General features: G+C 38.5%; 1 protein-coding gene across 2 annotated transcripts in view; it reads right to left on the reverse strand.

The window, feature by feature from the left end:
* The window catches only part of efemp1 (EGF containing fibulin extracellular matrix protein 1), a 38,995-nt gene extending 23,903 nt beyond the window's left edge, over positions 1-15,092 (reverse strand). The window contains exons 1-4 of one of the 2 annotated variants that reach the window (XM_024297141.2): positions 14,320-15,092; positions 9,150-9,234; positions 6,673-6,768; positions 2,124-2,270 (exon numbers count right to left, since the gene is read on the reverse strand). In XM_024297141.2, the coding sequence (XP_024152909.1) occupies positions 2,124-2,169 (46 nt within the window). In that variant the 5' untranslated portion in view covers positions 2,170-2,270; positions 6,673-6,768; positions 9,150-9,234; positions 14,320-15,092. The remainder of the gene's footprint in view (positions 1-2,123; positions 2,271-6,672; positions 6,769-9,149; positions 9,235-14,319) is intronic. The other variant, XM_024297143.2, reaches the window with a different exon arrangement.
* Positions 15,093-16,549: the final 1,457 nt, after the last annotated feature.

The raw sequence follows: 16,549 nt of genomic DNA on the forward strand, positions 1-16,549 counted from the left end.
ACTTCTGGTGCAGAAGTTAGCCTAAATTTGCTGATTTCTCATCAAAGCTTGCACTCTCTCTCGCTAGCTTTAGCGCCTTCCAAGTCACTAATGTGGTTAGAAAAAAGAAGAAAAAAAATGGCAGCAATATCAAACCTATCCAGCTGTACAGTCTTGAGCCAGATGCAGTCTCAGACAAGGACATTTAAACGGAGAAGAGAGACCTTGACCTGCCTGAGGGGGTTGCTGCGTCACAAACCTGAGATTTTACATACTCTGGGTTTTCACCTGCTTCTGACCAAATAGGATTTAAATAAATAAATACTCAGAAATGCAGTTTTAATATTACATTATTTTATATTTTTAACCTTCAAACTCTTACTTGATCTTTTATTGTGGTAACTTATTTTTTATGTTATGTGTTTGGCAAAGCTACAACTTGCCCAGGAACTACTGTTGTAAATTAGCTTTGTATCCAACACTGGCATATTTACAGAAATGTCCATGAATATTCACTGTCAATGTTCAAATAAAGATTAAAAAAAAAAAAAAAAAAGTCAACATCACACATTTCAGTCACTGAGAAATATAAACACTATTTGAAGGTTTGAGCTCAAGATTTTACACACATTTTTCCACATGGATGTGAAGTCCACAGAACTGCCACAAAGTCAGAAGATTGTTGTGAAAAATGAGTTTATTATCAAAAGAATGAGTTTTGTTTACAGAGCAAGACATCCCCAACGCTCTTTCCCACAGAAATCCAGATTTGCGATGTTTCTTTCGATGCTGAAGGTAATGCATCAGGTACTGTTGGCAACCGAGAATCAGCCAATCAGTTCCTGATGCAGTATCATCCACACCAGAAAGGTCCGTCCTTGTCCCTCCAGCAGGAAATCCATAACAACGCTCTCAAATGATGTGTTGGATGAGGAAAGCGGGGCGTCACAATAATAACGTGATAAAACAGCCCAGAGTTAACACTGTACAGTGCACGATCACAGTAAGTCAACATGGCAGCAGAAGCATCTGGATTGTGAATTAATGCTAATTAAAAATATGCATGCACTCTAAGGAGCTCCGAAAGATGAGGCTTTACTTGAAAGGGGTGTCTTTTTTGGAGGGGCAAAAGAGGGGATTTGAAAGAGGGATGAGCAGACAGAGGAGGGGGCTATGAGCTGTGTTTGTGTAATTGCATTGACATCTTCATTGAGTATCCTCCATTTGGTTCCCGAGTCCTCCAAAGGCCGTCGTTGATGCAGGTCGATGTGGAGAGCAGCAGAGCCGCTGTGTTTAGCATAATCCCAGAGGCCATTGTGAGAGCAGCTAGTGAACGACTCACAGTTGCCAGCTGAGATTTCACCAAATCACAGCAGAACATGAGAAGAAGGGAAGACAGGAAAAAAAGGAGGAGGGGGGACTAAGGTTTCCAAGAGACAAGAGCTTTGTGATAAAGAAAAAAAATGTGGCAAATAATAGTTTTTCAGGATCAAAGGGGAATGTTTGGGGTGTTCTGGTTATAAGGGCGGCTCTCATGTTGTTCATGCAGCCTTCACAGAAATCAAAAGAAGCAAGTATGCGAGTAAGTGTGAAATATTTTCTTCCAGGTGGATTGCACCTGTTGGCATTTATTCAGTGCAGTCATTTACTGACCGACCCTTTCCTCTGTCTCAGTGAAGGTTTGTAACTCTCAGACATAAAGAGATTAACTGAATCCGTCACATGGAAACGTCTCACTAAATTAAGCCAGAGTCATAAACTCAGTTAAAACCCACACAACATTTATTAAAGTAAATGATGCTCCACTCAAATGTTTTCTGTGAATTATTTTGTGAACTAAGATGCGCATATGCGACGAGTCATTTAATCATTTTTAAAGCATATTAGACAAACTGCAAAATCTCTCCAGGTGATTGTGAGAATAAAATCACCATCACAGTTGCCTGCAGAGATTACCCAGTCAGCCTTTAAGATGCATCACCGTATCCATGCTGTGACACAAACACGCACACTTCCCCTGTGGTGGAAGTGGTGGGTGTGTGTTATATCCATACCAGTCAATTGACAGCAGATGGCTAACAACAATCAGGATAAAGACAGAGTTTGGCCCCTTCCCCTATGTCTCTCTAAAGATCTGGTGTTACCATGGTGATTAGGCTGAGGCACGTGCCTTCCATTGTTGAGCTGCATCCTCCAGGGTCAGCCACACACCCCGTTAGAGGTCAGATGTCACCAAGGCATCTCACTCGGGTCACCATTCACCAGCTTTCAGCCTGTGACCCCAACAAACACTGAAACAAATTGAGAGATGGTAAGAGTGAGGTGACAACATGAAACAAAACATTTCTTTCCACCAAAATAATAAACAAAAAACTGTGTCCTTTTTTTTACGTACTTTAAGTCAATTTGTCCAGTTTATCTCACTGTTGAACTCAAAGTATTTAAACAGTCTTTATATTATAGTATGTCGCCCTCTGGTGGTGAAACATGGGACATGAGATTTTTAAATATTTTGTGGATTAAGCTCCACGCTACAATACTTAAAATATAGAAACGACACAGGTGGATTTGATCTTTGGGTTTTAAGAAAATAAATGTAGATATTTTTTTCTGTCCTAAAAGGTTTAAAAAAATGATTCAAACAATTATTACACCTTAAAATACCCACATTTAAACTGTATATATTTTTAAATACCATCCCCATATATACATGACTATGTGAAACCTTTGACCCAATGTTAGTGGGTTTATGTAAAAACCACTGATTCACTGCCCTTTAAGTGGCCGAAGCAGATTTGTGTCCACACATTTTCGCTGGTCTTTGCCAGGGGTGCCCTTTTCCCCATTGAGTCCAGATGCATGTTGGAATATTCAGGTCATCGAGTTGCAAAGTGTTGCTCAGGCGTCGACAAAAGAAAAATCTTAAGTTTATTAAACGGAACAGGCTGACAGTCCACACTTTGTTAGGCAGTGAATGAACAGAGTGGTTTTGACAGGCCTAACCTCTTAAGCTTTGGGTCCCACTGAGCTCGGCACAGCTAGAGCTAAATGCCATCTGTCCCAACATCATGAGGCCCCCCAACCTGTTCCCCAATAGTTTAGCATAAAATCATGCAATTGCTATTAAGACAGAATATGAGAATTCCAATTAATCTGCATGTACTTACATTTATTCCTCTATTTTTGTGTTTTTTTTAACAACTTTTCGGCTTATAAATTGAACGTGCAAAAGTAAATGTGTATAATAATATTACATATTATACAGAAAACATTCAACAATTAATCTTAGAATCACTAATTGGAACAAAATGTACTTTTCATGTTTAGTTGGCCTTTTAAGTATTTGCTCTGCTGGGTAATAAATAAGCAACAATAAGATCTGAAAGGTGGAGAGCTTGTAAAACAATAAATATTTAAGTTTAGACTTTTTACAATCCATTATTAATCTAATTATTTAAACAATTTTCCCAAAAATAGATATACTGTGCGTTTACCACATGCGGTTCTTTGGTGACCTCCATGTTTGTCCTCGTCTCATTGCCAACTATGAACGCATACTTTTTTTAGGTTTTAAATATTGACAAACAGCACTGAGTAATAAAACCGTATCAACATTTGAGTAGTAAGCTGTCGACTCCGTTAGCCATCATCTAATAGTAACAGCAGAGGGACCAGCTTTCCCGACCTGCAGCCAATGAGCTTTCTTTATCACTTCATTAGGCTCCTGGACGTTCACTGTACAAGCAATTGTCCTCCTCTAACAAAAAGACTGACGCACTGTATCAGTCGGAGGTAAATTCTTAAAGAAGGCCACACAATAGACACAGCAGCTCAAATTATGAGAGGGCACTGTAGGGAGCGACCCGGTGAGCCATATTGTACTTTTTGTTGACGGTCCAGTTTGAGCTGGAAGACACTGGGATATTCAGAAAGAGAAATACTTTGATCTGCAACACAGCAGCAAATGCGAGTGAAAATCCAGCATGGCGTGTTAGAGCCGTGTGAGAGTATGTGGGCTGCATTTTGGCCATCAGGAGCCATGCTGTGAAAAAGGGGGTAACCCAGAGACCTTTGGGGGTTGCACAGTGGCTAAAAACAATTGGGATCTTCATGAACTGATGTGACATGTGTATTTTTCTCCTCTTTTCCGTTAGGAAACCCTTCTGTAGAAAACAGTAGGAAAAAAAGCAAATGTGGGGGGGGTACACACCAAGGTTTGGCATAACAACGCTCATCACTCTGCAGTAGTTGCAGCTGGACGAGACATTCAAAAGGTCAGTTTCTTCTAGATAAACACAGTAAAGGTGTGCCAAAAATATGACAATTAGGCGCTTAAACAACCCGTTCAATTAAAACATGTTATTTCAATTTAATTGACTGGTTCTTCATAACATTCTTTTTAGTAAATGTTGCAAAATTTGTATTTATGACAGATTTAATGAAAAAGTGATATTTCTGACACATTTAGTAACAACAGTTCGAGTATTTAGACAAATCTATTAAAAAAACTTGTAAAATAATCTTTTTCTAATGTGTTTGGATTGGTCGGTAAATAAACCATCTACTTGGCTCCTGTACTGCACAGTAAACGGTTATTTTGCCAGTCACTGGTTAGGGGGCGGGGGCCGTTTAGCCACTGTACTACACGTTCACATGAAATGGGTCAGTGGCACATCAGGCTCATGACCGTCCTCACCGTGTTTCCATCCCATCTTATTTATTGGATGCATAATTTCCCGGCACATCTCTTCAACATTATATCACCCTGTGCCCACACATGGCTGACTACAATTACATTTTTATATGCTCCAACATATCGGCTACCCAAGCAATTTTCTGCAATTTACAAGAGAATTTATGTCCCATGTAAATGAGCGGGGAGTCGATTTAAACCAATTGAAGGAGTGGCCTTTTCCCAGGGTCCATTCTGCTGTGGACCTTTGTTCATTGCTTTCATTTAAATAGAGCGAGTATGAGCACTGAATGACACCAACCATCCTTTCACTTCACACGAGTTCAAACGTAACGTACGTTTAATTTATTTCACCAATACAGTATGGTAATATTTTAGCCAACAAATCAAAAAAAAAACTATTAAAAAATAAAACTGGAAAAAAAATTGTTGACATTTATATTTCAGTGTTTTATTTTGAAAGTTCAAACAACAAAACAAGCTACATTTGTCCTTCAGCTTTGGATAAGAAATTCATTTTTGAAGTTTACATTTTTTTTTAAAAAAGATTAGTGTTAAAGAATATATTTTCCTAAACATTCTTTCTTGTGAGACAAACACAAGTGTTTCACAGCAGCATCTGTTAACCTAACATCATCACAACAAATAGTGAGACTTCAGCACGAGTGTTTTTCAGCCTGGGGTTAAGCACACCCCCAATGATTCATGACTCTCTCTTCTCTAAATGGAGATGGTTTGTTTTTGTCTCATTTAATCTACAAGTTAGTGAAAACCTGTATCCTCAAAAAGGAAAAATAATGAACAGTTATTTTTTGGTATGAAATACCAGGGATTGGTCGGTGACGTGTTTGTCCCACATGAATAAAAGGTGTTTGAATTTAACATATGAAGACTTTTCATGTCTTTAACTTTAAAATTCTTGAGAAATTTAAAATAATGACTTTATTATTAATTAATTTCCTATTTCCAGTCCATTAAATCTTCAATCGTCAACAGAAAATGACTTAAATTAGAAACATTTTATAACGAGATTTACAAAACTTCTAATCATTTGAGATCCACTGTAAGAAGTGGTCAAACTTGCCCTTTTTGTAGGTTTTTTTTTTTTGCGTTTTAGTGAAATACAGAGAAGTACGCTACTCAGGTATAGAATAAGTCAACAGTTTTTCGAGGATGCTCATAAAGAACTATAGTAGATATGAAGCAAATATAATGTTTACAAACATGTTTTACTGTCTTGAATGCATATGGACCTGTTCTACGCAATGAAAGCCACTAATTTTTGTGAATACGCAGAATTACGCAAATGCGTAGCACGCGTTGAGGTGCACGGTTAGGCCAGGTCCAGAAAAACGCAGCGTTGCAGATGAAATGCTTTGTAATTCTGGCCCTGAGAGAGGGCTTGAGGGACCAGCAAAAGAGCAATGCAGCTCACCGTTCATTTGTGATTGATGGTCTTGGTCTGGGGCTGCACGGTGGCGCAGTGGTTAGCGCTCTTGCCTCACAGCGAGAAGGCCCCGGTTCGAATCCCGGCTGGGACCTTTCTGTGTGGAGTTTGCATGTTCTCCCCGTGCATGCGTGGGTTTTCACCGGGGACTCCGGCTTCCTCCCACCGTCCAAAAACATGCTTCATAGGTTCATTGGTGACTCTAAATTGTCCCTAGGTGAGAATGTGAGAGTGGATGTGTGTGATTGAGGCCCTGCGACAGACTGGCGACCTGTCCAGGGTGTACCCCGCCTTCGCCCATCAGTAGCCGGGATAGGCTCCGGCACCCCCGCGACCCCGAAAGGGAAGAAGCGGTCAGGAAAATGGATGGATGGATGGTCTTGGTCTGTGCGAAAGCTGACTGTGCAACATGTATATCTCTCTTATTCACACTCTTAATGGCATACACGTGTTCTATACTGTGCTCCTCCTTATATATATGCCCACCCATATTTGCCCTGTGCACGTGGAGCACCTAGTGAAGCCATAGTGCTTGTTTGGCGAAAGAACGTACCTCGTTTTATGACTTTTTTGGGTTTGAGCCCAACGCAGGATGTGTGCTGCATGCCTTCCTGTTTCAACCATCTTATCTTGCTCCCATCATCGCAGACTGTTGGGGAAAAAGATAAAACAGAAAGAAAAAAATGTTTTCTCAGTTAACTATTAAACTTTAGTTCTTTGTTTATTACTAGATCAACAATTCTGCATCTTTTAAGAGCACACTTCTGCCAATCCTTAAACTTGTCATATCTCCGTTGTGTAGTGCCAAGACATGTCTGGTCTGGCCTTTAGCCAGACTGGGCTGGACGCCACTACAGCCCAGCAGCCTAGCAGGCAGGCCTAGCTTACTGCTGACACATCGCTAACATCAGCCAGGGAGAGGAGACCTCCGGAAGATGCTGAAACATCAGCACAGCACCATTTTAGAGACAGACTGGGACATCACTTCTGAATCTGAAGAACTGCCACTTTCAAACCATGCTACATTATTTCACAACCGTCTCATTTAAAGGTAGCACATTTCTATAAATATTTAACTCCACAAAAAAAGGGGCATTGCAGGGAAAACGCCAAATCAGTCGTCGCCATGCTTTGTTAGACAAGGTGTAGCACAAAACAGAGATGAGTGAAAATGAGATGATTCTGGAGCAATAAATTAAAAATAATTTTACTTTACATAACTATTTCAATGAAACCCTTAAAATTATTTAATATTTAGGCTTTTTGGGGCTAAACAGTCAAAAAAAAAAAAAAAATGAATCCACAATAAAAATTAAAAGGAAAAGTTTTCTAGAAACATGTTCCTAAAAGCTGGCTCAGCACAATGAAAGCACAAACTCTGAAAAATCCCTCAACTTCCATATAATCATAATGTTTGCAATTTGAAAATGAGATTATAAAGAAAAAAAATAAGGAGGTGTCATCCTAATGTAAAGAAATAACCAGGAGTGCCACTGATTGATGATTCAAACCTTCTCCCAGAAGCCTTGTTTGTGACCTCTGACTTCTCACCCCTCTAGGGGTTAAACTTATTACCCTTTGACTCAGGTGACCTCTGTTGTGAAAGGGGCTAGATTGAAGAATGACCACAGCTTAAGTTCTATTGGTCACTCTCTGTCCAAACTGTGGCCAGAGGCCTGGCCGTCCAAATCCTAGAGGGATGTGACCCGAGCCCTGCCACACGCTCTGTGGATAATACTATTAACAGGTCAATACTACCCTAAAAGAGGGAGGAGAGGACGCTGATTTAACAAAAAGTAAGACCAGAAGCAGAAGACGAGGGGCAGATTTGGGGACGGGAGGGTTTGGAGGATGAATCTGAAGGTTATTTGTCACATCCAAAGTGGGATACAGTGACCTTACCAGCATCTTTAGAAAAAAATAAATAAACAGTGTATCTAATAAAAGAAAAAAAATGACTCAAAGTATTTTGTGTAAAAGATAACCAAAGTTTGGATGTAAAAGTCAAAATTTTAGTGATCTTAAATTTTAAAATAAATAAATAAAATCGAAGGATTGGATATTCATCACAGTAAAATGCACAAACTCGACACATTAGATCATGGAAAACATTGAAAAGCGAACTTACAAAGTAAAAGTTGAGAGAATTGCATAATTTAAGCCAAAAAAAAACGATTTTATTATCAAAATGAGTGTTGCATTCAATGCAAACCCCATTTTAAGCACGAGGGCTGTGCAGAGTGTCTGCCAACCAACCATGCTACATACTAGACATGTGCTCGCCCTCTCCTCCTCACTAGCACACATGCACGCTAGGATTATTGGCCATTTTTTGCTGCCATCGCCCTTATTTCTCCCCAAATCTGGATTTTTTTGGACAAATTTATTCACCTATTATTCATCCCAACTTTTAATGATTGAAATAATTTAAGAATTTAATAACTCGACAGTTTCATATGTACAATATTCTATATTAAATACAAAAACAAATGTGAAATAAGTGACAAAACTTTCCGCTTTTATAAAAAACTAATACGAAAAATGCTTCGGGACAATTTTTCCATACTTTACTGGAAATCTTTAGCCAATAAGCGTGAATACATTTAAAGGCGGTTTACACTGAGCATACATAATGCGCTTTGTGTCCCTCCACCCTGAGCAAGCTCAAATAAAACAAAAACGAAATCTAAACCCAAGTAATCCATCAAGCAGCAAAGCTTGGAATTTCTATAAAAAATAGATTTTACCAGCCGGCTAAAGTTTAATCAATTAAATCAAACAATCATACGCAACAACTAGAATCTAAAGTTGCAGCTGAAGTAAAGCTTGTAAACAACTGTACAGCCACGCATCCATCCTCACACATTACACATGCAGCCTCGTACAAACACACAAACAGAGGCTCAAGCATTAATCTCAAACAGAGTCAATCTCGGATAAAAGAGAAACAAAAAAACAACTTAGAATTGAAAATATAGTGATGTAACAACAATAAATGGACTATAATTGAAATAGAAAAGCAAATAGTACCTCTTGAAGCATCCCAGACTTGAGAGAAGGGTGGGACACCTGCAGAATCTTGCGTGGTCTATCCAGAGCAGCGGCTTCTCCTTCACTGAACAGAGTGTATGAACCACACAGAGCATGTGTGTGTGTGTGTGTGTGTGTGTGTGTGTGTGTGCGCTCTTGGCTGAGGGAGGGGATCCTCGCCATCCTACCCCTCCTCCTCAGGACTGTGCCTCCTTAACAGGATGGAGGGGTAGGTGGGGCCTCTGCAATAAAGCAAACACTCACACATGCACTCGTTTTTCTACAGTTATGTCCTCACTTCTCTTGCTCTTTCCCGCCTCCACTCTTCCATCTCTCCTTCTGCTCCTAAGACATCCCCCCCCTTGCAGACATGCTGTCGTTCCTCCTGCCTCGTGCTTCCCCTGCATCTCAGGCACCACCTTTCATCTCCCACCCCTCTTTACGATTCGCCTGTATCCCCCTCCTCACTCCCCGCATGGCAATATTAACACGCTCTCATTAATCTAGAGGGGACGGGGACATATGTTGTCTTTTTGGCTGGTGGTCCACAACCTGCTAGAACTCCTGGTGGGCGTTGTGTGCATTGGGTCCTGTCGGTCTTTAGTCTCATAACACGGCAGAGCTAAGATTAAGCGGGATGGTCAGAGAGCAGGGTGTGCTGGGAGGGAAGAAAAGCGAGGACGGCAGCAGGGAGAGGAGCGGCGCCACGACCAGCAGCAGCAAGCCACACTTTAACCTTTTATAGTTTTACAAGCTCCTCTTCCTCGGGGTCGCCATGCCACCAACAACGGCTTCCTTCAATCATCAGAGACCATCTCAATCATGGAGTTACCATCCTTACATAAATCTCTTTTTTTCCCAAGTGGCCACACATTACACTGAAAGTATTGATTTTCCTCCCCCCCCCACCCACCGCAGCACTTATTGTAAGGAAACCCTGCACACTGGTCACAAACAGGAAGTTGAAAAACAATACATGGCGGTTTTCCGATTGCCTACGATACAACATGTTTTGGTCACACTATAAAAAAGGAGGGCTTTTTTAAAACAAAAAAATATTATGCAGATAAAATATTCTCAGGACAAAGTATTATAGTTATAATCTGATGTTTGCAAACCTGAAAACAATTTATAAATGGAAACATAAAGATGATATCAAAAGCTTTGTGTTTTAAGAAATTAAAAACACAATACGAAAAAAAAATGTGAGCTCTAAATGTAAACAAAATGCTTTTCTGCCTAAACTGACCATCAGATGAACAACTGCTGCAGTTTTCGTGACAGCACAGCTGAGGATACTTTGAACTCTGACCTTATACTTCTGCTTGGCCTCTGAAGCGTTGACCAGCCCAGGGGTCAATCAAAAAGGGGGTCAGCAGGGATCAAATGGTAATGACCTCACCCTGATTATGTAACCCCAACAATATCAGCCTCTTCTTCCAATAGTATCCATCTGCACTATAGACCCTCATTAGAGCAAGCGGGTGCATCTTTAAAAGGAGCAAGTTCTGTCAGATAACAGGTGAAAATGATAAGTAAAGGACAATCGAGGTATAATAAGATTTAATACTTAATAGCCATTTTTGTAAAGATTAGAGTTAAATTTGCTGTAAAATCACTCAACTTGAAATCTCATCTACTAGCCTCTAAAAAGGACCTCAGATTAGGTTTAGCCCTAAACCAAGTTTTCAAGAGGACCCATTTTATAAATGCTTAAAGGCGCATTCCACTGAAAATTGTGCTTTTGGTATTTTAACATGTTCTCGTAGCATTTTTCTCACTTTGGAGGACATTTATAAAGAAAATTAAGAGTAACATTGCGTTTATTTTTACTACATCCTTTTTTAAAGGTGACATAGTTGATTATAATATTCTCAAACTTATATACAAGGCACACAGGTTATGGTTACCCCTCAATTTACAGGTTAAATTCAATAAAAGACAAAATCATATCAACTTAAAAGGACATAAAATATTCAGAAAACCAAGATTTAGAACAAAAATGTTGGAGAGATCTATTTCAGTATATGGTCCCAACATATGGAATAAACTGGACAAGGAAATTAAAGATACAAAACAATTGCTGCCTTTAGAGATGTTATTAAGAGTGAGATGTTAAGCAATAATTTCATAAAACCTTTGTAGTTAATTCCACTGGACCTAGTGTAGGTAAATATAATTAATAGGGTTGTGTAGACAATTATTTATGTAAATGTGTATGTATTTTTTGTATGTCCTTAATATTTATGTAAAAGATAATTATCATTTTTCTTGTTTTTTTTAATTTGATTTAATTTTGTTGATTTAGCAATAGGGGCAGATAATATAAGTTTTCTTCTTTCTGCCTTTTTCATTTATTAACTGTTTTGTTTATTTTGATGATATGTATTGTTACTAAATGAAATAGATTTTTTATTAAAAAAGGTTGTGAATCAGGAGCAGACAACTCCCTGCTCCACTCTATTCTGATGCATCCACTTGCAGACAGATGGATCCGATCGAGTCTTATTTTTCCTTGTTCAGGCTTGAAATCGTATAGCTGCATAGCTCCAATATTGCCATTTTTGTTGCAACTGTATTCTTGGGTTGGGAGTACAAGCTTGCGAGAGAGAGTGTAAACAAAGGGATGACGGGAAGTCAGGGTAGGCTTACTTCTGGCCAACAATTCTGCCTACAACTCAGAGGTGAATTTCTCATTTACTACTGCCCCTCTGCAGAAACTATTTCCTATGGTTATGTCTCCAAAAAAAGGGAATAATAATCAAAAGACCACTGTGAAGACTTAAAATAGATCAAAAGATGACTGGAGTGGGACTTGAAATGAAAGTTCTGTTAGATAGGTCAAACCAGTAAAAAAAAAAAAATGAATTGAAAAACAGATGTGCAGGTTACATGTTTTGATATAAAATGGATCAATTATTGGGACAATTGTGGTTAAATCATTCTACACTTGAAACACCTCATCTGAAAAGCTCTTCAATCAACTTTTCAAGAGGTTCCCCCATTTTATAAATGCTTAAGGAACTAATATTGGAGGAAAAAAGTAAAATAAAAACTGAGATTAAACAGATAAAAGAGATGTTACTACCTCCTTCGGCATTAATGCTCTTTTGAGGAGTTTGGCAGGTGAAGTATGCTGAAAGTGATGAGTCAGCATAATGAAGAATGCCCCTAAATGACTGTACAGCAGTGGAATGGTCAAGTCCGTCATAGAAAACAAAAAGGCATCTGCCAAAAGCTACAAATTTAGTCTATAAAGGGGGCAATTAAAAACACCTCTCAAGAGACGGAAGGGTTGATCTTTTGGGAAGAATGCCATTGTCTACGGGAAGAAAAAACTGGGATGGAAGAGATGGGCGGGGAGGGAATAGACAGATGAAGGGGTAGAGGGACCGATCAGAGGGGTGCCAGACACAAAGAGGCCAGGCCATGGCCGGTGGCACGCGATGGGCAGATTAACCAGCGTTTCCTCCCCTAACCGAAGCATTAGGACACCTGACCGCATCCCGCCAATGGCAGCCGGCCAAGGATTTGTGTTGTGGCGGGGGGACAAGCTGGGGCTTGCCTTTCAACACTCAGGCTCTTCAACAACATGGAGAAAAAAGGGTGGGGTGATGTTCGTTGGTAAGGGGGGGATATGGGGCTGCTGGCTTGGAGTTGGGAGGGGGGCGGAAAGCCTTACCCCTCACCATCTGCTGCCCAGGCCAATTGAGGACAGGGCAAGAGAGTGGGGTGGAGTATGTGAGCGTGCGCTCGGTAAACTCGTGTATCTACATGCACGCACCTGTTAGTGTGTCAGTAAGTGGGTGGGTGCGATGGCAGATGGACAGCCCAAACTCCTGGCACTGCGGCTTCCATGTTACTCCCAAATTAAGGAAAATCCTCCTTCCGCCGCATTCCTACCCACTGCTTCCCTACGAATCTGTGCCAGCGTTTTCTTTACATCGATTAAGACGTCCTCAATTAAGAGACAGACTGTTAATTAATGACAGTAATTAACGCCCAATGGGCGGAGCCTCTTTAACCCCAACAATATTATCAAAAAAATATTTTAGTAATCCTTTTTTAACCATCCACTTTTTGAATAGAATTGTAAGTAAAACACCACCACCACAATGAACAACGCCCCCCTCCCCAACGCCGCTTGCCTCTATTCACACACAATTTTATTCATCCCATTAGTAAGCTGTTTATGTTCATTTAAAAGAAAAGGGGGTCAGAGCAGCAGACAGTTCAGTCTTGCTTAACAGTAATCTGAAAATGCCTGTAATCCTCCATACAGAGCCCTTCTGGAGAGCGCGGTTGCAGTGTTGAAAGGTGTAACCTCATCTCAGTTTAGCAGCCATGTGTCTGACCAAGCCTGACACGCAACCGCAGCCTTACAGCAACCAGGACACACACTGAGAGGCCAGGCACAGTAAAGCTTCCTCTGGAAGTCAATGGAATAATTATGCCTTTTTTGGGGGGCCCCCCTTTCCAACAATGCAAAGTAGGTGCAGGTCACCAACCCAAACAAGAAAATGAATGGTATTACACTTTCATTGTGTGTGTATATATATATATATATATAAAAATTTGAGATTAAACTTTTATTTTCTGCACTTGTTTTCAGAGAGAACATGTGCATTCCGCAGGGGATGTTTGTGATGATGCACCGGCACTCCTGAAATTAACAGTTGCAATTTTTTTTTTTTTTTTTTTTTTATGATTGTTGCTCAAATCCCTCATAGAGTGTGTTGGTTTAATTTTCAAACTGTTGGACTTGCCTTGGGTACAGAGTTGACAGTCAACCGTTTCCATCCGTCCCAGCTGCGCGTCCAAAATGTAGTTTATCCCCGCGACTATCTGTGGAGGACAGAGGGGCGGGGCTTAACTTTTTACAAACAAAACAAGAAAATTAAGAAAAAAAATGTTAAATTCTACCTGCATTCTGGCTGAAGTAATGTTGACCATTTTGAAGGCATAACGCTCCTCTAAGTTGTTGGATGGGAAAGCGCGCCGCCGTGGAAAAGTTTGACGGATTGAGAGCGCCAGGTGACGAAAACGAACAACCAAAACCACACAAACATCGTAGAAAAAATATATTTTTTTAAAAGTAATTCATACATTTAATCGAACAACTTTACATTAGAAGCCAGCTTAAGGAGGAATATGCTACCTAAACACACACCTGCATCCTATCAGCTGATTAAAGCACGCCGTCCGGGGATGAAAGTACTCCGACCAGAAACTTCTCTGTTGCGAGGCAACGGCGTTACCAGGCTGCCGTGAAGCTGGAGCTGCTGATGAAAATCTTTGTGCCTTAATTTATAAGTTCATTAAAACAAAAACAACAAAACATTGTTTATTTTTACTCATTGCCCAAATTACACAGTGTATTTTTTTAGAGACAACTGACGTCACCTTACAAATAGCCTAAAATGTTAACAAAATAAAATTAAAATAAAACATCCACTTGCCTTTTGGCCAGCAATGGTAATTCGATATATTTTAAGTAATTACAAATACGTAAATAAATAAAAATGTATGAAAAAATTAAAAAAATATATATTGAAAAACACTAATCTAGCTGAAAGCCAACAATTTCTGCTAAAACAGATTTAATAACAGATTCATAATTATTTTTGAAGTATTTATTCACACACAACATTTTTGGCAAATTTTAAAATCATAATTAACTTATTTTCTTGCATTATTGTCTGCAATCTATGGTTTGCCTGAAGCAAAACACACCAATTTGACTTATTTTAGAATAAACATCCGAAAGTTCAAAAGTTCAGGGTATTAAACAAAATTAGAAAAAAGAATGAAAATAAAAAAAGATTATACATTTTTCTTTCACTCCGAAAAGGGTCAGTTTTGATCCAAACACGAAGCTGATGTTATTAGGTTTGCGTGCATGTTGCAGACAAAGGTCAGTGTTGACAATGAGGGGGATTCTTGGCAGGGGGCAGGAATGAGCATAACAGTAAAAAAAATTAAGGAAGATCAGGATTATAGGAGAGAGAGAGATACTTTTAACACATTATTTTTTCTATTTTAATTAATACTCATTTTGCACACTGATAAGGACAAAATATAGCACTTTCTTGTGTAGTACACAGTCAAAAGATAAGTTGAATTATAGGAAAACATTTTCTTTGAGTACATGGATGTACTGTAAATATAAAAGAATACAACTTCTATTTTAAAACAATAATTTATACACATATCTTTCACAAAAGTTTCATAAAAACTTTATTGGAGAAAATGTAATAATTAAATTAATAATTTAAACTTAATAAAAATAACCTTTCAAACTTGTATAGAACTAACTTCTTAAAACATATAAACCTTGAAATTATACAGAATATTTGCTTGTTTTAAATGTTTAAAACTGAAATACTATAAAGCCCTTGTTCAATTTTTGAAATTAGGCTTAATCTGCAGCTGGATTGATTTTTGCTAAGCAACCATGAGAGTGCACGAGCAGCAGAAATAACTAATTAATGGACAAGAAGATGTGGTTCAATTTAATAGTTTCTTGTAAAACCATTTTATCAAGAAATTTGCAATGCAAATATCAATATTTAATTTAAAAATATCAGCCAGGAAAAAAAAAGTAGTCAGTGTGGTTTATGGCTGTAAATAGCCTTTGACAGAGAATTTATGTTGCATGTAGCACAGACTTTTAAACACATCAAGACACAACTTACAATTAAATATGTGACTAAAATAAATCTATATCGGGAAAAAAAATGTTGGAGAAAACAGTAACACTCTTCTTTGTAAATGAATTTAGAATTTATCACAAATACAACAAGAAAATGGGGATTCATATGCTTAATCTGTGACATCATTATCTAAAAAAATAACCTCAATATTTAGATAATATATGGCTATGTATACAAAGTAAAGCAGAGACAACTTTTTTAATTGAAAACAGAAAACTTGTTACCCTTTAAATACTGTAAGGTGTTTACAATGCTGTTAAAACATGTAGACTAATTCTCTAAACTATTTGCCTAGTTTGTTCAATTCAGTTAATATTGTAAAGATAAAAAAATCATTTTTTAATTAAATAAAAAAAACTTAGCTTTATATCCCTTTCCAGTAAAAAATGAACCTATTAAAAGTTATTTAAAAATTTGGTAAATACAAAATAACTGTACATTTTAAGCTATTATAAAATACTTTAAAATTGTACTTATTTTTGAGGTGACTGATGTAAAAGGTCTGTATTATCAACATCATCTGTATAGCCACATTAAAAAAGTATGTTTTCTTAAGAAAGGCTAAAATTTAAAATAAAATTTAAACAAAACAAACATGTTAGCTTCTGTTCTTGGATGCTTTTTCTACTGCAGGCAGTTGTTTTTAGCTGCTGTAAGTAGTGTCTATCGCCCTCTAACGACCCGGAG

This window comes from Oryzias melastigma, linkage group LG15 (genome assembly GCF_002922805.2).
Source record: "Oryzias melastigma strain HK-1 linkage group LG15, ASM292280v2, whole genome shotgun sequence".
NCBI lineage: Eukaryota > Metazoa > Chordata > Actinopteri > Beloniformes > Adrianichthyidae > Oryzias > Oryzias melastigma.